At 45.9% G+C, this 21,234-nt stretch overlaps 1 protein-coding gene and 1 long non-coding RNA gene across 2 annotated transcripts; one reads left to right on the top strand and one right to left on the bottom strand.

Annotated features, from left to right (window-relative positions):
- Positions 1–375: 375 nt before the first annotated feature.
- Positions 376–8,414, top strand: LOC137304527 (uncharacterized). The gene is made up of 2 exons (XR_010958588.1): positions 376–507; positions 7,936–8,414. It is a non-coding gene; the product is annotated as an uncharacterized lncRNA (long non-coding RNA).
- Positions 8,415–11,672: 3,258 nt separating this feature from the next.
- asf1bb (anti-silencing function 1Bb histone chaperone) lies at positions 11,673–20,150 on the bottom strand. The gene is made up of 4 exons (XM_067973161.1): positions 19,859–20,150; positions 19,530–19,645; positions 15,137–15,313; positions 11,673–12,812 (listed from the first exon to the last, which is right to left on the bottom strand). The coding sequence occupies exons 1-4, from the start codon at positions 19,965–19,967 to the stop codon at positions 12,606–12,608; spliced, it is 609 nt and encodes a 202-aa protein (XP_067829262.1). The 5' UTR covers positions 19,968–20,150; the 3' UTR covers positions 11,673–12,605.
- Positions 20,151–21,234: the final 1,084 nt, after the last annotated feature.

Raw genomic sequence — 21,234 nt, 5'->3', positions numbered from 1 at the left:
GTTAACCCTTTCCCCTCACAGCCCGGTTGAACCCTTCCCCAGGACGCACCGCTTTCCAACTCCGGGCCCTTCTGCATATAATCCTTGGTGTAGACGACGGTGGTGGTGCTGCTGCTGCTGTTGTTCTTGGACCACTCTCGGCTCGTCAGCCGCCAGAGTTTCATCTTTTTTCCGACTTTCCCCCCCACCCCGCCGCCTCCTTCTTCTCCTCCTCAGCAGCAGCGTCGCCTCAGCCGCACACCGGGCGCTCGACGGCGGAAGTCCCGCCTTTCCCCGTCCCGCCGATTGGTCAGCGCCCGCCGATTGACGGACGAGGCCGGCCGCAGATTGGCGGAGCCGCTGGGAGAGAGGATGTGGGGCCCATTTGCCCTCCCCCTCCCGGCGGCGCGGTAACCCCGGTGCGGCCCGCAGACCACGCGGCCTACTCGCACAGGCCTCCGCACCACCGCCCCTCACACGGCCGGCCGCCCGCCGCAGGCCCGACGACGGAATCGTTAAATTTGACGGGTAAACCTAACCGCTCATTGGTAGGAATGCTGCGCCGGCTCCGGAAGTTCCAAACTCCTGTCACTGATTGGCGAAGCCGTTCCCTCAACAACAAAAGCGCCGCGCCGTCACGTGATCCTCTCATCTCTCTCTGCCTCAGCCGAAGGGTGACGTTCACCCTTCGGTGACAAGGCCACGCCCTCAGAAGGTGATTGACGTGTCGGCGCCACGCCCTCGGGCGTTGATTGACGTGTCGGCGTCACGCCTTCAAGCGGTGATTGACGTGTCGGCGCCACGGCCTCGGGCGGTGATTGACGTGTCGGCGCCCCGCTCTTAATCGGTGACTGACGTGTCGGCGACACGCCTTCAATCGGTGATTGACGTGTCGGCGTCGCGCCTTCAATCGGTGATTGACGTGTCGGCGACACGCCTTCAATCGGTGATTGACGTGTCGGCGTCGCGCCTTCAATCGGTGATTGACGTGTCGGCGTCGCGCCTTCAATCGGTGATTGACGTGTCGGCGTCACGCCTCAACCGTCATCCTCTTTTACCCCTCCCCCTTTCAGGAAATGGGGCTGAACCACTGTCTCTCTGTGTAAGGAATCTGACAACACCAGGTTATAGTCCAACAGTTTTATTTGAAAATCACAAGCTTTCGGAGCTTTCCTCCTTCCTCAGGTTGAGTGAGAGGTTCTAAAATCGCATCGCATATATTAGGCTGGGAGACGGTCACAGCAATCAAAGGTGTCGTTGGTGTTCAGACAGGTTAGCCACGGGAAACATTACATCCCAGTATACTGAATACACAATGGGTCAGATTACACAGACAGAGAGAGAAAGAGACCCGAAAGGCAGAGAGAGAGAGAATGTCCAGTTGTATTAAAAACAGATAACTTTTTTTCCCGCTGGTGGGGTAACGTGTAGCGTGACATGAACCCAAGATCCCGGTTGAGGCCGTCCTCATGGGTGCGGAACTTGGCTATCAATTTCTGCTCGACGATTTTGCGTTGTCGTGTGTCTCGAAGGCCGCCTTGGAGAACGCTTACCCGAAGATCGGTGGCTGAATGTCCATGACTGCTGAAGTGTTCCCCGACTGGGAGGGAACCCTCCTGTCTGGCGATTGTTGTGCGGTGTCTGTTCATCCGTTGTCGCAGTGTCCAGGCACCTCAGCACCTCACTCTACCGCAAGCCCACGGACAAGCTCATGATGCTCCACTTTTCCAGCTTCCACCCTAACCACATCAAAGAGGCCATCCCCTATGGACAGGCCCTGCGAATACACAGGATCTGCTCAGACGAGGAGGAACGCAACGGACACCTACAGACGCTGAAAGACGCCTTCGTAAGCACGGGATATGACATTCAACTCGTCGATCGACAGTTCCGACGGGCCACAGCGAAAAATCGCATAGACCTCCTCAGAAGACAAACACGGGACACAACCAACAGAGTACCCTTCGTCGTCCAGTACTTCCCCGGAGCGGAGAAACTACGCCATGTTCTCCGCAGCCTTCAACATGTCATCGATGACGACGAACACCTCGTTAAGGCCATCCCCACGCCTCCACTACTCGCCTTCAAGCAGCCACCTAACCTCAAACAGACCATCGTTCGCAGCAAATTACCCAGCTCTCAGGAGAACAGCGACCACGACACCACACAACCCTGCCACGGCAACCTCTGCAAGACATACCAGATCATCGACACAGATACCACCATCACACGAGAGGACACCACCCACCAGGTACATGGTTCATACTCCTGTGACTCAGCCAACGTTGTCTACCTCATACGTTGCAGGAAAGGATGCCCCGGAGCATGGTACATTGGCGAGACCATGCAGACACTGCGACAACGGATGAACGGACACCACACAACAATCGCCAGAGAGGAGGGTTCCCTCCCAGTCGGGGAACACTTCAGCAGTCAAGGACATTCAGCCTCCGATCTTCGGGTAAGCGTTCTCCAAGGTGGCCTTCGAGACACACGACAACCGCAAAATCGTCGAGCAGAAATTGATAGCCAAGTTCCGCACCCATGAGGACGGCCTCAACCGGGATCTTGGGTTCATGTCACGCTACATGTAACCCCACCAGGGAAAAAAAAGTTATCTGTTTTTAATACAACGGGTCATTCTCTGTCTTTCTCTACCTTTCGGGTCTCTCTCTCTTTCTCTCTCTCTCTCTCTGTCTGTCTTTGTAATCTGACCGCTTATGTATTCGGTGGTCTTAGGTGTAATGTTCCCCTGTCTGAACACCATCCACTCCTTTGTTTGCTGTGGTTGCCTCTCATCCGAGGTGTGGTGACGGGCAGTTGGAAAGATTATCTGTAATCACCAGGCATTGTTCTGTGACTATATATATGGTGCCTTTTTCGAACCCTGCACTCACCTGATGAAGGAGGAAAGCTCCGAAAGCTTGTGATTTAAAATAAAGCTGTTGAACTATAACCTGGTGTTGTAAGACTTCTTACAACTGTCTATCTTGCAACTGTCTAGATTGCAACCTGGAGGCCAGGTACCAGCACACCTGGTTCGACTGACGAGGCCTCGGTGCCTACCGTGCTTGGGCAGCAGTGGGGGCAGGTGCTCCGGTGTCTGATGGGACCGCCTTTGGATGGATTGGGAGGGGGTTACAGCTGGTCTCTGGGGCCTGGGATTCTCCTCACCGAGTTCCGGGTAACTCTGCAAGACTTACAGGTCTCCCAGGAGCCCAGTGAGAAGAATGCCCCATTGAGTAACTGGACAACTTTGGGTTACCAGGAGATTGAGTAAAATGGGCCAGATTAAGTGGAATGGACCCATACTGTCTGGAGTTTAGAAGAATGAGAGGTGATCTCATTGAAGATAGAAGATTCTGAGAGGGCTTGACAGGGTAGATGCTGAGGTTGTTTCCCCTGGCTGGAGAGTCTAGAACTAGGGGACATAGTCTCAGGATAAGGGGTCAGCCATTTAGGACTGCTATGAGGAGAAATTTCTTCACTCAGAGAGTGATGAATCTTTGGAATTCTCTACCCCAGAAGGCTTCGGATGCTGAGTCGTTGAGTATACTCAAGGCTGAGAGCGATAGATTTTTGGATTCTAAGGGAATCAAGGGATTTTTATGCAGCCAGTGGTTATGATCTGCCTGAAATGGTGGTGGAGGCGGATTCAATTGTGGCTTTCAAAAGGGAATTAGATGAGTACTTGAAGGAAAAAAATTTGCAGGGCTATGGACAAAGGGCAGAGGAGTAGGACTAGCTGGATTGCTCTTGCAGAGAGCTTGCATGGGCTCAACAGGCCAAATGGCCTCCTTCTGTGCTGTAACCATTCTATGATTCTATATGGGGATCGGGTGGGAAAGCGGAGTTGAGGTCGAAGATCAGCCATGATCTGATTGAATGGCAGAGCAGGCTCGAGGGGCCGTATGACCAGTTCTTATGGTTACCTGGAGTCCAGTGAGAAGAATGGTCCATCAGAAGAATGGCCCATAAGTAGAATGGTCGTAACTGAACAAGCAATGAAGCTCAGGCAAGCTGCAGGGTTTTATCTGGTTAAACTCCAGTAATACTCCCGCAGAATCCCTAAGCCGTAGTCCTGCAAACCTACCCCTTAGCCTTCTGAACTCTACAGGGAGAGAGTGCCAACAAAAACCTTACAATTAGGTGTATATTTCTTGATAGTTTGATTTGGAGACTTGAAAATGGCGCTGGTTTCCATATATGTCAGACAACCGCTAACCCTACTGTCTTTCTATTACATCATCAAAGGCTAATGGAATGTTGGCCTTTATCTCGAGGACTGGAATGCAAAGGGGTGGAAGTTATATTACAGTTATGATTGGAGTACTGCATTCAGTTCTGGGCACCGCACCTCAGGAAGGATACATTGGCCTTGGAGGGGGTGCAGCCCAGATTCACCAGAATGATACCAGGGCTAAAAGGGTTAAATTATGAGGTCAGGTCGCATATAGGCTTATATTCCCTTGAGTATAGAAGATTAAGGGGTGATCTAATTGAGGTGATAAAGATGATTAAAGGATTTGATAGGGTACTTAGACAGAAACTATTTTCTCTGGTGGAGGAGCCCAGAACACGAGGACATAACCTTAACATTAGAGTTAAGGCCATTCAGGGATAATGTCAGGAGGCACTCCTTCACACAAAGGGGAGTGGAAATCTGGAACTCTCTCCCCCAAAAAGCTGTTGAGACTGGGGGTCAATTGAAAATTTCAAAACTGAGATTGATAGATTTTTGAGGGGGTAAGGATTACGGAACCAAGGCGAGTAGATGGAGTTTAGATACAGATCATCTATAATCTAATTGAATGGCGGAACAGGCTTGAGGGGCTGAATGGCCTCCTCCTGTTCCGATCTTGCTGTTTATTAACTGATTCCATTGTTCTAGTCTTAATCAACCTTCCTTGGAACCCACTCTGGGTGTTGATCACACTCTGCGTAAAGAAATACTTCCTGATGTCCTAAAGCTTGGAAAATGCTGTGGCCACCAGATCTGAACACAGTACGGGCCAGACCGGGTCTGATTCCTGTCAGTTTGAACCAGACCGTTCGCAACCTTGGCGTCCTATTGGACCCTGAGATGCACTTCTGACCACATATCCACTCCATCGCCAGGATCACCTACTTCCACCTCTGTAATATCGCCTGTCTCCACTCCTGCCTCGGCTCATCTGCTGCTGAAACCCTCATCCATGCCTTTGTTATCTCTAGACTTGATTATTCCAATACTCTCCTGGCTAGCCTCCTATCTTCCTCCATAAACTTGAGCTTATCCAAATCTCGGCTGTCAGTATCCTAACTGGCAACATGTCCCGTTCACCCATCACCGCTGTGCTCACTGATCTACACTGGCTCCCGGACCTGCAGAGCCTCGATTTTAAAATTCTCATCCTTGTTTTGAAATCGTCCATGGTGTCTCCCTCCCTATCTCTGTAACCTCCTCCAGCCCTACAACCCTCTGAGATCTCTGCACTCCTCCGATTCTGGCCTCTTGCGCATCCCCGATTTTCATCGCCCCACCATTGGCGGCCGTGTCTTCAGCTGCCTAGGCCCTAAGCTCTGGAATTCCCTCCCTAGACCTCTCCGCCTCTCTACATCTCTCCTCCTTTAACACACTCCTTAAAACCTACCTCTTTGACCAAGCTTTTGGTCATTTGTCCTAATATCTCCTTATGTGGTTCGTTTTGAATTTTGTTTGATAATTGCTCCTGTGAAGCGCCTCAGAACGTTTTACTACGTTAAAGGTACCATATAAATGCAAGTTGTTCATGAACTCAACTAAATTGGCAATATAATCTTTACCTTTTTTTTGCCATCACACATGCAGAAGGAGGCCATCTGGCTCATCGTGTTTGCTCCAGCAATCCAAAATTGCAATCCTCTGCCCATAGCCTTGTATTTTCCTCTATCTCAACTACTCTCTGTGGCAAAGCATTCCATGTTCTAACAGCTTTACTAATTTCCTCACTAACAATTTTAAATTGATGACCTCCCCGCCCCATTATCAGCGACACTCCAACCAGAGGAAAGTCAGTAGTCACCCTAGCAAAACACTTATTGTTTTAAAAACCTCTTGGCCTCCTCTGCTCCAGTGGGAATAGACCCAGTATCAACCTTGGTTCAGTGCTAGCACTCTTGCCTCTGGATTAGAAGGTTATAGATTCAAGCCTCACTTTAGGCCTTCAGCACATAACCTAGGCTAACATTCAGCGCAGTACTGAGGGAGTGCTGCATTGTCGGAGGTGCCTATTTCAGATGTTGATCCGAGGCCCTGTCTGCCCCCTTGAGGATGTAAGAGATCCAATGCCATTAGTTGAAGAGCAGGAGAGTTCTCCTGGTGTCATGGCTAGCATTTACCCCTCAATCAACACAACCGAAAACAGATTATCCAGTTGTTTATCTCGTTGCTGTTTGTGGGATCTTGCTGTGTGCAAATTACTTGTTTCCCTACCTTACAATAGTGACTGCTTAATTGGCTGTAAAGCGCTTTGGGATGTCCTGAGATTGTGAAAAGCACTATATAAAATCAAGTTCTGTCCTTCTCATCCCTGGTATCATCTTTGTGAATCTTCACTGTTTTATGGCTTTAGTGCCCTTTCTATAATGGGGTGCTAAAGCAGCAGTAAAGCGCATGCATTTATATAGCACCTGTCACTTCAGTACTCTAAATTTGTCCACGGCAGTGGTTAATTAGCTCTTCACTCTGTATCCTTATTTATGAAACCCCAAATCCTATTTGCCCTTATGACTTTACCTGTATTTTCAAGGAATGATGTATGTGAACCCTTAGGTCTCTGTTCATTGACTCCTTTCCTTGACTTTTCATTAAGTGTATATCCCATTCTTTGTTTTCCTCCCAAACTGCATTGCCTCGCACGCTTGACAGATTAGCATCTGCCACCTGTGCCCATTCTGCAAACACGTCACATGGTTGGAGTCAACTTATCACTTTTTCATCTTCCTCCTTGACAAGTCCCAGCCCACCCTCGCCTTGTATTTTTGCATTTGTCCTTTTCAAACCTCGTCTGGCACTGATGAGCTCAGGTGCGAATGCTATTGCTGTCTGACCCTCATTGCTTTCTGTGTCCGCAGCAACCCCTAGGCTGGTGCCATCTACACATTTAATTTCCTCCCACTGAGATCATGACTCAACAAATAGGCTCAGCTATCCTTTAGCTGAGATTAAGTCAAAGTGCTTGTTATGGTTTAGGCTTTCTCCACCATGTAACTAGCACTCAGCCCAGAAAGGCAACTTGCAGAGGCAGACCCTGCCTCCCAGAAACAGACCTGCACCTCCATGCACGCCAGTGGTATAGCACAGGGTTAATGGCCTTACAGCAACGTTATGAGATGCCCACTGGGTTCTCCCGTCCTGTCCAAAAGGCAGTAAATTCCAAACTACCATGTTCAGGGCTAAACAGATTTATTTACAAAGACAGGAGCAACAAGAAACAAAGTTCAATATATAACCAGGAAATCAGTCCACAAAAAAGAGCTAACGGTCCAATAATGTGCAAGATACGTGCGTGAATTTTATCAACTTTGTAACGTTAAGTGATGCAGTTCTTATACACCTTCCCTGAAACAGGATTATACCAAATGTCACAGCTTTGACCAGAAATTGATGTTCCAACCAAGCAGCTGCCTTGATGCGTCAAAGAAACTCATTGCAATTCTATCCATTCTTCCTCTCCCCTGTAAACCAGTGGCCTTATGCCACCCTCTTATCACACTGCATGTAGTACAGCCTGCATTATTCCTACAAGGAAGGAAAAATGTGAATGCTCGAAACAGCTCAAATAAAGGACAGATGTAACATTTCAGATGGTACCTTCACATTGCTCAAAAAGTTTAGATGAGAACTTGGCAACACTTCCTGAAAACAAAGTTGACAAAGGCCACATCTAATTTAGTTTCTCTTTGTAATATAGATGTTTTTACATTTTAATACAGAACAGCTCATGTAGCAATTATGGTTGAACCACATGAGTAAACCAAAATTGGTCTGACCTGCGTGCTGGCAATCTCATCTTTTGATCACAATGACACCCCAGGACAAAAAGCAATAGCTCGGGAAGAGCAAATATCGGAAGCAAAGGTTGCTGAAGGATGAAACCTTAGACAATGTAGCAGGATATTAACCAGAACAAGAGGCCCAAGGGTAATAAATCACCCAACAAAGTTAACCTCCACAAGAATTAAACAATGAAAGCTTGTTTCTGAAATAGTATAAAGCACTGATACAAAGCAAAACTTCAGGAGGAACTTTAACTCGCTTCAAGGAGAGGTACTATGAACGGCTTTGGATAAGCGATGCTCATGATTCCCAGGAAGTTTACACCTAAGCTTCTAGACGTAGGACTGCATGTACTGCACTGTATGTAGTCGTAAGATGAATGTTTTGGAACAATAATAAATGAAGTTAATTGTCAGACATATTACCACCTCTAGCTTTTTGAATCTGTTATTAAAAAGGAGAAAGGAATTATCCTAACACTCTTCACCCTCTCTTTCACTTGGGCAACTGTTCACTTGACAGTGAAAAAGTAGGCTTGCCCATTGGGCTAGCCAGTTAAAGAAATCCATTCTACCACCCATTTTGCTTTTTGGTAAGGATACAAACAGCTAGGATATCACAAACACCGCCCCCTCCCCCAGTGTTGCTGTAATCATCTCAAATAAAATATTTTACTGTGGTCCCTTTTTCCTCAGTGCTTAAAGGTTTGTAGACTTCTGATTTGGTCACACCTAAACAAAGCATCCAATGACAGAAGGAACTCTCTAAAGATGCTATTAGAAGTTTGCAGGGCTATGGGTCTAATTGGATAGCTCTTTCAAAGAGCTGGCACCGACACCATGGGCCAAATGGCCGCCTTCTATGCTGTATGATTCTATGATTCAAAGCACAATTAGGTGCAAGACCCAGCCTTCCTTATGCATCTGTAAATAGAAACATGACACCCAGCTCCTCCTTATCAGATCATGAATGTAACATGGATAAAAAGAATAAACTTGCATTACATACTGCCTTTCACCACCTCAGGCTGTCCCAAAGTATTTTACAGTCAATTAAATAAAGTGTAGTCACTTGCAATGTAGGAACATTTTGTAGGACTGAGTACAACTGCTCAATCAAGTTTTGCAAAGAATCACAGCTTTAAGAATATTTCACCCCCCAAACTTTTATAAATGGGCTTGCATTCAATTAAAAAGTTTGGCTGCATTGTGCCCTTACAAGATGCAAGAATGAATCCCACACTTTACCGTGCTGATTTTTGGGTAAGATTCCATTTACTGGACACTGGTTCCTTCAACAAGGCCTGACACGCTCAGGTGGTAACCAAATCAGAAGTCTACAAACCTTAATATCAGGTCATCTGAAATGTCACTCAAAAATCCAGAGGGTGGAATATCTGAATTGCATGGTCACAAAGTTGCCTTGAGCTGAGGGAAGTACCAACGATACAACTGGACATTTTTCTGGGGCCCTGAAATTCAATTTGCAACGATTCATCAATCATGTATTTCCTGACATTCCCTGTGACTTCAGACTCAAAATATCAGGTTAAAGAGTCCAAACTATGAGGGAAGGACAAAGGCTATCCAGCAAAGTCCACTTAAACACTGGAGAGAAGTTGACATTTGATTACTGGGAGTCAATGGATCAGACCATGAATGAGAAATCAGAAGGATGTAACATGCCCACAGCCTGTAGACCACTAGCTGCCATAATTCCACTGGGAAAGCCCATTTCAAACCAGCCACATAGTATGTTACAACACAGAAAGAGGCCATTTGCTCTATCGTGCATGAGACCCTCTCTGAAAGCTACCCAATTCGTCCCACACCCCTGATCTTTCCCCATAGCTGTGTAATTTTTTCCCTTCAATTATTTATGCAATTTCCTTTTGAAAGTTATCAGTTAATCTGCTTCCACCACCCTTTCAGGCAGTACATTCCAGATTATAAAAACTCTTAAATGTTTCCTCATGTTGCCTCTGGTTCTTTCGCCAATCACTTTAAATCTGTGTCTTCTGGTTGCTGACCCTGGGAACAGTTTCTCCTTATTTACTGTCAAAACCCTCCACGATTTTGAACCCCTCTATCAAATCTCCTCAACCTCCTTTGCTCAGAGAACCCCAGCTTCTCCACATAACTAAAGTCCCTCATCCCTAGTACAGCTCTTCTGCACCCTAAAGTCTTAACATCTTTCCTAAAGTGTGGTGCCCAGAATTGAATACAATGGTCCAGCTAAGGCCTAACCAGCATTTTATAAATGTTTAACAAATCCATGCTAAATTTCATTTATTAGCCCATACTTTTCCAAGTGCCAATTAATTTTGTCCCAGATTATTGCCTCTAATTTTCACCAACAGTAGGCTGACTGGTCTAATTGCTGGGCTTATCCCTCTCCCCTTTTTTGAACAGGGGTGTAAACATTTGCAATCCTCCAGTTCTCTAGCACCACTCCCATATCTAAGGAGGTTTGGAAGATATTGGCCAGAGCCTCCCTAATTTCCACCTGTACTTCCCTCTAACCTAGGATGCGTCCCATCTGGCCTGGGTGACTTGAGTACCACCAACATTTAAGTACCTCTATCTTATCCAATATTGCTCTGATCTCCTTTACTGTTATATTGACAGCATCCACTTTTCTGAAGACTGATGTGATGGATTCATTTGGTACCTCAGCCATACCCTTCGCTGCCAAAAGATTTTTTTGTCCCTAATCAGTCCCACCCTTCCACCATTTTTCTAAAAGATTTCTGGGTTCCCTTGTTAGCTCCTAATCTATTCTTTGTCCCTCATTCCTTTTTAGATCTCTATTTTCTGTATTCAGCCTGGTTCTTTACCATATTATGAACTTTACACTTGTAAGCATCCCTGCTGCTTCATTTTAAAATCACTATCTTTAGTCATCCAGGGAGCTTTGATGTCCTTCATTTCCCCCCTTGTGGGAATGGGTCTAGTCTGTACCCAAACCATCTCCTCGACAGCCTCCCATTGTTCAATTACTGTTTTGCCTGAATTTGATTCCCATCCACCAGGGCAAGATCCCTTTTAACTTGAAGTTAACTGGAAGCAGGCTAAGTATTTTTACACTTAATGTTCCTTGTCCATTTCCATAACTATTCTAAACCTAATGAGAAAGTTCTCTTCCATACATTTCAGGAATTCCTCCCCCTTTCCCATTACACTTACTATCCCAGTCTAAATTGGAATAAGTGATGTCTCTCTCATTATCACTACTCTAATTCCTGCATCTTCCTGTAACTTGTACCTCTATCTCCTTCCCACTATTTGATGGCCTATATTGTACACCCAGTAGTATAATGGTTCCTTTTGATGCATAATTCTAACCAAACAGATTCTGTCTGACTAAACTACATCATCCCTTTCCAGTGTTATAATAGTTTTTGATCAATACTGCCAACCCCCATTCTTTTTCCTAAATACCTTATAGCCAGGAATATTAAAGTACCCAATCCTCCCCTTTGAGCCAGGTCTGTTATTGCCATCATACCAGTTCTGCTTAAGGAAGAACCCAATGGGCAGAACACCACAGGCTTAGTTTCACATGCAGCACAACTGTGGATACATTGTTGAATTTGAGCATTAGAAAGTTAAATCTGAGGGCCCAGTGACACTGGACAAAACTATCCAAAAATCACAATAAAAATGGACACTACTGCATTTACAAGTGCTTTTATTCAGACAAAGCAAGACAGTACAATTCTATATCACTAACATTTATAAAAATGGCTGCAGTTTTCAAAACCACCAATGCTGCTTTATAAAGCTTATATTTTGAGATTTAAACCTTATTAATCAACCTCTCCCAGACTCAATGCAGGTAGGCTTGGATCACGATTTACAAAGTACCAATATTAAAAATTACAAAAAGTTTCTCTAAGCTTGTGAAAACAATTATGCCAGGCAACTGAAGTTCATGGAGCAGAATTAAACTTCCAGCTTGGATTATGTGGAATAGCATAGCTGGATATATGGCAGGTTATACTGGTGACTCCAGTTCCTTTGGAAGATACAGTGCCAAAAGTCATTGCTGAGGCCACAAAGTTAGTAGTCTTTAGTGGCCAGAGCTGCCCAGCTACCAACAAACTCTGGAAGTGAACAGCTCTTGGGTTGTTTTGAAGAGGCATTGAACAAAAACATTCAACATAAACAGGACTTTTCCAGCCCCCCACCCCCCCCTCCCCCAGACTTACTACATAGAAAAAACTCCTACAAATACATTCTGTAGTTAAACACTTCATACTTCTGGCTAATTTACAATAGGCACCAACTGGTTTTGCAATTCCAGAATGTTTACCAGTAACAAGCATTATTGCTCTTGTTTTGGGCAAAACCAACCCAGCTGAATGTAGATGACAATGTGTCTGGCAGTCACAACCACTGCAACTGCTGTGGTCCAGTGCTCTGAATGGCAACTGATGCAATCTTGACCTACCCTTGCCACTCCCCCTCCCCTGCAGATTTAATGCCATCTTCTGGGGTATTGAAGTTTGACTCAAAAACTCCATAGAATTACAACTCCAAAAGCTAGCAAACCCTGGATACAAAAACACATTTTATCCATTTTAATCCTTATTCACCAGCTGGTTTCACATGCAGTCCATAGAGTTCTCTGGAAGTATACTCAGGGCACCTCCTCCTATTCCAAGTCCCTTCAGGGGTGTACAGGTGGGAGGGAGCATTGTATTTGAACTTGGGTCAACATTTTCAATGTCTTCCATTTTTTCACTGGCACCCTCCCAGTTGATGTGGAACCTGGTGACTCTTGGATTAGAGGCCAAAATATTTCGCTGGAGCTAAAGGGAAAAAAAGGGTGAAAATTCAATGTAGGTTACACCAACACAAGACCAGAACATTAACAGCAATAGACACCCAGACCACATTCATTCTCAATTTAAGACAAATTGCAAGGATGGCACAGCAAGTCAGAGATCTGGGTTCACATCCAGCCCAGACTGATGGGATGAAAGTGCTCATAGCTAACATCAACCTCAAGGATAACAGGTCAAATACACAAGTAATGCTGGCATTAAGGTACACTAGGGGCAGACCAGAAATTTGAGCACAAAATGTAGGCTGACACTCCAGTGCAGTACTGAGGGAGTGCTGCACTGTCAGAGATGCCATCTTTCAGATGTCTGCCCTCAGGTGGATGTGAAAGATCACATGGCACTCAAGAGCAGGGGAGTCAACCAGTGTCTCAACCAACATCACTAAAAACAGATTAGTTGGTCATTTCTTTCACAAGATTAAACCATGAAGTAAAGCAGAGCACTCTGGCAAAGCAGCCAGCTTGTGTCAGTGACTACTTTATTAGTTTGTTTTGCCTTAACTGATTATCCCATCACTGCTTTGAACAGTGTAGTAACCCAGGACTTTCCTAGTAGGCACAACTATGCATGGTGGGGACTACTACAAAAATGACAATTAGCAACAGATGGTTTTGGTCCCATGTAAACTGAATTAAGCACTTCATTCACCATATGACATAACACAATGGCTGACATGGACAATGAAAAATGCCAGGGTGGGGCCCAAGGCACATTACATGGAAATTACAGCACAGAAACAGGCCATTCAGCCCAACAGGTCGATGCCAGTGTTTATGCTCCACACAAGCCTCTATCAATCTTACTTCATCTCATCTTAACATAACCTTCTATTCCATTCTCCTTCATGTACTTATCTAGCTTCCTCTTAAATGCATCTATGGCTTTGCTGTGGGCTGAATGACATTTGCACATAAGCACACCCCTCTTGTCACACAAGAACTGATCTCCTTCCCTCAGGTGCACACCATAACCCCTGATCAGTAAAACATCCAAGCCATCACCCTGGGTGTTGTAAGGGAACAGTTTTTAATATTCTCTGCAGGTAACCTATGCTGTGTTTGACCAACCCATGAGTGCTGGATGCCAGGATTTAAGTGCCTAACAAGTATTTCAATTCCAGCATCATCTTAGCCTTGAACACAAACTGTTCACCCAACAGGTGTGAAGTGAAAAAAGCTGCACAAAGATTTAATACCAGTGACTTGAGCACACTACAGTTGTCAGCTGGGACTTTGGGGTAAACTAGGAATCCGAACAGGATGATGTCACAGGTGAGAAACTATAGACATTAGTAGCACATGATACTGGTACTATTTACAATGGAAATGACCAGATTCAACAGAAGCTTTTAAACATTTTGAAGGGTTTCGAGAGCAAATAGGGAAAGACTTTCCTTTGCCAATGACTCTAGGCAATTTAAAACTGTCAAGTACACAGGGAGGTTTGAATAAATCCCATTATTCTGAGCACAGCTTGCTTTGCCACACTAGTTGAAGCAGACTCTTGCATTCTTTAAGGGAAAATGGAAGCTGAGCAAGACAGAGGGAGCAAAGCAATGGCATTAGTTTCTGGATTGCTACAGCAAAGCCAATAGACGATCAGCTGAATGGCCTCCTTTGTGTTCTAAACTTGTATGTTTTGTAGGCAGATGGGACACATCTGCTGTTGATTGAAATGAGTTTGAGGCAGTGATCTCACCCAGGAGACAAAGATGGTATGTGTAGCATGGAATACACAGACATTGGCATTAACTACAGCAGGGTGCATTACTGGTTGTATTACATCAAACCTGCATATGCTCAATATAGTAAATAGGGATCTTTACAGGGCATCTAAACCACCTGGCATGCTTGATGCCAACAGTCAAGTTGAGTATTTCACAGCACTGACTTCCTCCCAACTTTGTTTAAAGATCAGCTAAAGGCTGCAACAGCAACTTGCATTTACATAGCATCTTTAATATAGTAAAACATCCCAAGGAGCATTATCAAACAAAATCTGACAAGGAGATATTAGGACAGGTGACTGAAAGCTTGGTCTAAGAGGTAGGTTTTAAGGCGAGTCTTAAAGGACAAGAGGTTTAGATAGGGCCTAGGCAGCTGAAGGTGCAGCTGCCAATGGTGGAGCAATGAGAAGCAGCCAGAATTGGAGGAGTGCCAAGATCTTGGAGGGTTGTAGGGCTGGAGGAGGTTACAAAGATAGGAGGAGGAAGCCAAGGGAGGGAATGAACACAAGGATGAGAATTTTAAAAATAAATAGAATCATTGAATTTGTGAAGAGAAGCTTACCTTGGCATAGTCTGGTTTCATTGGTGGGTTCTCCTTTAATTCAGGGTCTGTGTATTCATTATTCACATAATATCCCACACGAATAAACTCCTGATCTCTGTACGTGCAGGTGATCAGCACCACAGTCACACCAACTGCATCTGCATCTGGAATGAGACTTGCATTTGGGGCATCAGCCTGGAATATCAAAAGAGGACCATGAGATCTGTACAATTCAGAAAGCTACATTAGTAGAAATACTATGCAACTCAAGCTGTATATTTTAGTACTTCCAAAACATTTGTCCATGAACTCCATACTGTATAAAGCCAAGCCCATCCTAATACAGGTCATACAAGACCACCACATTCTTTTGCAGCACAAGTGTTTGGCAGTATTTACTTCAGGACGAACCATTACATTTCCCTGGTAGAAAGCCACAATACTTCTCTGCATCTTTTACCACAGACTTGTCTAACATTCTCTCGCAGCATATTGAGGGGGGTGGGGGGGGGGGGGGGGGGGGTCGGTGAATAATCTGCTGCTTAGGCCCTGATGCCTCCGCCCCCACAAACTGAATAATCACTGTCCTGTCCACATTCTGAACTTTTCCAGGTATAGCTTCCTAATAATAGACCAACCTAAAACAATTCTGGGTTTAAATAAGTTTACATGATAGCTATAAAGCTAAGTTTGGAGACTCCATCCTTCCAGGATATCAACCTGACCAGCCTCCTGCTACAGCTTTAGCATCCACTTCCTTAGGCAGACAGAAACTCAGGGATGTTGCCTGGAAAACAAAACTAATTCCACTGTCTGAAATATGCCAATCTGAAGTTGTTCTGTACTCTTTACTGACCATAAAGACTTTATGAATGGTAGATGAAGCTTCAAGAGTCAACTCACAATTGAACTGCCAGGCCTTTAAATATCCAATAGGAAGATGCATCTACCAAGAGGAAAAATGAAGCATCACTTCTAAAGGGCAGTTGTGGCAGTATGCTGTTACCAATCCACTTCAAAAACCAGTTGACAGTACAAGAGCACAAATACCCTCTGCTGCAACTCCACCACCTACCAGGATGAATCTCTGGCTCAGATTGTGTCACTAGGCTTGAAAGCAAGGGTGGCCTCCAAATAAAGCCCAGTCATGTGCCAAACCCCCACTGACATTTTGTATTCAAACTGAGCAGGAACAAGCTTGTAGCACCAAGACAGGAGTTAAGTAGCAAGTCTCCCCCTGCTCATGTACCACTATTTACAAATCTTGCTCAACAAGCAGAGCTAACCAGAGAATCAGGGTTGAAGCAAAGGAGTTTCTATGCAGTACAGGCTGAAATTCTGGGAGATGCAAAACTAAAAGAGCTACAAAGTGCCACTGACCAAAGGGACTAATTACAGTGACAAATTTACACAGTTCTACTATAAAATGAGAGATTTTTAAATTAAAGTTACAGGAAGTACATGGGCTAGATATACAAATAGATAAACTCATTACACCTGAATTAGCATAGGTCAGTACAGAACTCACCTCTGCTGACATGGGTAGAAATACAGCTCATGAAATACCTGTTCAGTGCAAAATGTTTAAAGTTCAAAAAGTACATCAAGCTTTGAATCAATAATGCAAACTATCAAAGCTTCCAAAAGAGTCAATACTGATGAGGGCACACTTCTGAACCTAATGTAAAGGAACCGAGGGTCAGTGGAGAAAGCTGGACTCTGCCTTTAGCTTGTGCAGCAAGAATTCTACAGAATTAACATTATGCATTTGACAATCTGGGGACATTGATGCCAATACTGGATAGCAAGATTCATTCTGCAGCACAAACATTTCATCCAAGTACAACATTTCTGCCCAACTGAAGGTCAAATGAGAGCAGTTATTGGGTTGCAGAAATGTTGAGTCTATCCACTAAAGGTTGACAATAAGTTACAGGAAAATTGCATGTAAGCAATTTTGGATGGTCTGATGGGGCCCTGGTTGGAATTGTTATTTGAGAGAGCACCCAATACCACTTTACTGGTTCAGACAAAATAGGCAACTCTGGAATTTAACCCATCATTTCAACCAAGTACAACCCAAGTTTGGAAGGACAAAAATCTGAGACTGACTCAGACAATTCTAGTTCTAACAGGCTCATCTCCCTGTGATAGCTTGGGGTGTCCAAGACACCCTACAGAATTTGTACCTAAATCACTGCAGCCATTCAAGCTCAAAGCACTTCAAGGCTAGCTGACAAGTTGCACTTCAAACATCGCTATGCAATTGACACAACAATTCAGGTCTTTAGCTTTGTTCATCAGCTAGCAGCTTCACACAACCAATGCAAAGGCACTGATTCCACAGCACACTGAACCAAATTGTACTATGTAGCAATTTGGTCATAAAGCACCAGTTAGAGATCCATTAGATGAGGCAAATACTCAACACAGCAACAGACTGTCTTAACCAACATCAAACCAGGGTACAAATTGGCTAAGGAACAAGCACTAATAGGCAGAAATATCATTGATCAAACAATTTACAATTGTACAACACAGCCCTGACTTGCAACTAGACATGAGAACGATACTCATTAGTCTCATGATTAGTTTAACAATACTCACTCCAAAGTACACTAAAAATACTAAACTTCAGCAGCACACCTATAAAGGAGTGGACAATGACATTACAATTCACAAGCTTAGATTGTTGCCAATCATGTAGCACAAGTGATAACCAACTACATATTATATCTGCAGAATGATCAGTACAACCCAGTAAATCTCCCTCCATTTAACCCAATATTTCTATTCAAGTACATTAAAATTCCTCAAAGGTAGGACCACACAGGCCACATCTTACTGCTTGATTAATAATGAATGCAGGAAACCAGGAGTGGGTTAGGCCAAAAATCACTTGTCTGCACTGCAACATCCTACAGGTCTACCCCTCAATCTCTGTTCTAATAGATGTTCTATTTATCCTTAAATTATAGACGCCCCAGGCAGCTACTCCATCCCCAATGGAATAGAATCATAGAAGTTTACAACATGGAAACAGGCCCTTCAGCCCAACATGTCCATGTCGCCCAGTTTATACCACTAAGCTAGTCCCAATTGCCTGCACTTAGCCCATATCCCTCTATACCCATCTTACCCATGTAACTGTCCAAATGCTTTTTAAAAGACAAAATTGTACCCGCCTCTACTACTGCCTCTGGCAGCTCGTTCCAGACACTCACCACCCTTTGAGTGAAAAAATTGCTCCTCTGGACCCTTTTGTATCTCTCCCCTCTCACCTTAAATCTATGTCCCCTCGTTATAGACACCCCTACTTTTGGGAAAAGATTTTGACTATCTACCTTATCTATGCCCCTCATTATTTTATAGACTTCTATAAGATCACCCCTTAACCTCCTACTCCCCAGGGAAAAAAGTCCCAGTCTATCTAACCTCTCCCTATAAGTCAAACCATCAAGTCCCGGTAGCATCCTAGTAAATCTCTTCTGCACTCTTTCTAGTTTAATAATATCCTTTCTATAATAGGGTGACCAGAACTGTACACAGTATTCCAAGTGTGGCCTTACTAATGTCTTGTACAATTTCAACAAGACATCCCAACTCCTGTATTCAATGTTCTGACCAATGAAACCAAGCATGCCAAATGCCTTCTTCACCACCCTATCCACCTGTGACTCCACTTTCAAGGAGCTATGAACCTGTACTCCTAGATCTCTTTGTTCTATAACTCTCCCCAACGCCCTACCATTAACAGAGTAGGTCCTGGTCTGATTCGATCTACCAAAATGCATCACCTCACATTTATCTAAATTAAACTCCATCTGCCATTCATCGGCCCACTGGCCCAATTTATCAAGATCCGTTGCAATCCTAGATAACCTTCTTCACTGTCCACAATGCCAATTGTAAACAATTTTACAACACCAAGTTATAGTCCAGCAATTTTATTTTAAATTCACAAGCTTTCAGAGGCTACCTCCTTCCTCAGGTGAACGATGTGGAAAGGATATCCAAGCATCTCCACACAATGCCAATAGCAGCCAATCAATTTGCTTCAATCGAATAGTCAACATGCACCCACTGAACTGTGCAGTATGACACTAATAAACAAGCAGTCCTGACTTAAAACAAGGAGACTAAAGAACAAACTGCATTGGGCAGAAAGTGCACATACTAGAAATTAAACAAAGTGCATCAAACATACAGATCAGAGAACGCTTTTAAATAAAATAAGTTATAACACTACAGGTGCAACCAGGTCTAATGCGCAGCTAAAACAACCCTTTAATGCAGGTGGGGGCCTGTGCACTTCGAACATTGTTGACCTCTGTGCTGAGCACGGTGTAACAGAGGCCGCTGCGCGCTTTATTTTAGTGCGGTCCAGCCACAGGACCGGCCATCCCTGTACCTGAAAGACAAACATGTGGCGTCCAGCCGGAACGGGTCCCACCAGCACAGAGTCCAGCACCTGGTCGTGCTCCTCGCTCTCTGCAGAGCCCACGTAGATGATCTTCCACTCTAAGTCTGAAAAGAGAGAGAGAGAGAGAGAAATAAAAAAAAATGCACACAGCCCCAGAGAGAGGGGGAAAAAAAATTACAGCCGGCTGCAAACAGGCCCGGCGCGCGCCCCGGAGCCGCTGATTGACAGGTCAGGTCCCGGGCTCCACTGACACCCTGGAATTAACGCGCCAATCACAAACAAACGGCGCGCCCCCGCGCTCGCGCCCCCGCACTCACCGTCCGGCAGGTCCTCGATGCACTCGAAGGTGATCTCGAACTGGAAGGGGTTGTTGAAGGGAGAGGGGTTGTCCAGGACCACCACGTTCAGCACCTGCACTTTGGCCATGGCGCACGGGTAGGGGTCGGGTGGTGGTGGGGAGGGGAGGGGACTCCGTGTCCGTCCCACCTGATTTTCCCGGGGGCCCCGCGCTCAGACGGCTGTACCTTTCAAGCTTTTTCCCCCCCGCCGCCGCCGCCACCCCCCGGGCCCGACACACTCACGGCGGCTCCTGGACTGGCGCGGCTCCCGCCAACGCCACCGTTTTATACCCCAGCGCATCTCGCGAGACTTCGGCCGCCCCGCTCCCCTCGATAAACTTTATTCATAAACAAACTGCCTTTTTTTACACGGTTTGGACCAATCAGCTCACGGGCGCGGCGGCGGGAAAACGGATTCAGATTGCGAAGAGGCGGCGGGCGGGGGGAGAGAGAGAGTTAGAGTGTGAGTGAGTGAGGAGGGATTGAGGGAGGGAGGGATTGAGGGGGGGGAAGGGGGAGGGAATGATTGAGGGGACAAGGTGGAGGGGGAGGGGGAGGGAATGATTGAGGGGAAGGGGAGGGAATGATTGAGGGGAAGGGGAGGGAATGATTGAGGGGAAGGGGAGGGAATGATTGAGGGGAAGGGGAGGGAATGATTGAGGGGACGAGGGGAAGGGGGAGGGAATGATTGAGGGGACGAGGGGAAGGGGGAGGGAATGATTGAGGGGACGAGGGGAAGGGGAAAGGGTGAGGCGAGGGGGGAGGGGAATGATTGAGGGGACAAGGTGAAGGGGAAAGGGTGAGGCGAGGAGAGAGGGGGGGAATGATTGAGGGGACAAGGTGAAGGGGAGAGGGGAGGGAATGATTGAGGGGAAGGGGAGGGAATGATTGAGGGGAAGGGGAGGGAATGATTGAGGGGAAGGGGGAGGGAATGATTGAGGGGACAAGGGGGAGGGAATGATTGAGGGGACGAGGGGAAGGGGGAGGGAATGATTGAGGGGACGAGGGGAAGGGGAAAGGGTGAGGCGAGGGGGGAGGGGAATGATTGAGGGGACAAGGTGAAGGGGAAAGGGTGAGGCGAGGAGAGAGGGGGGGAATGATTGAGGGGACAAGGTGAAGGGGAGAGGGGGGGGAATGATTGAGGGGACAAGGTGGAGGTGGAGGGGGAGGGAATGATTGAGGGGAAGGGGAGGGAATGATTGAGGGGAAGGGGAGGGAATGATTGAGGGGAAGGGGAGGGAATGATTGAGGGGAAGGGGAGGGAATGATTGAGGGGACGAGGGGAAGGGGGAGGGAATGATTGAGGGGACGAGGGGAAGGGGAAAGGGTGAGGCGAGGGGGGAGGGGAATGATTG

Source organism: Heptranchias perlo, chromosome 37, assembly GCF_035084215.1.
Source record: "Heptranchias perlo isolate sHepPer1 chromosome 37, sHepPer1.hap1, whole genome shotgun sequence".
In the NCBI taxonomy this organism is placed as follows: domain Eukaryota; kingdom Metazoa; phylum Chordata; class Chondrichthyes; order Hexanchiformes; family Hexanchidae; genus Heptranchias; species Heptranchias perlo.
Note: the sequence above shows the minus strand (reverse complement) of the source record. Positions and strands in the feature narration are given on the sequence as shown.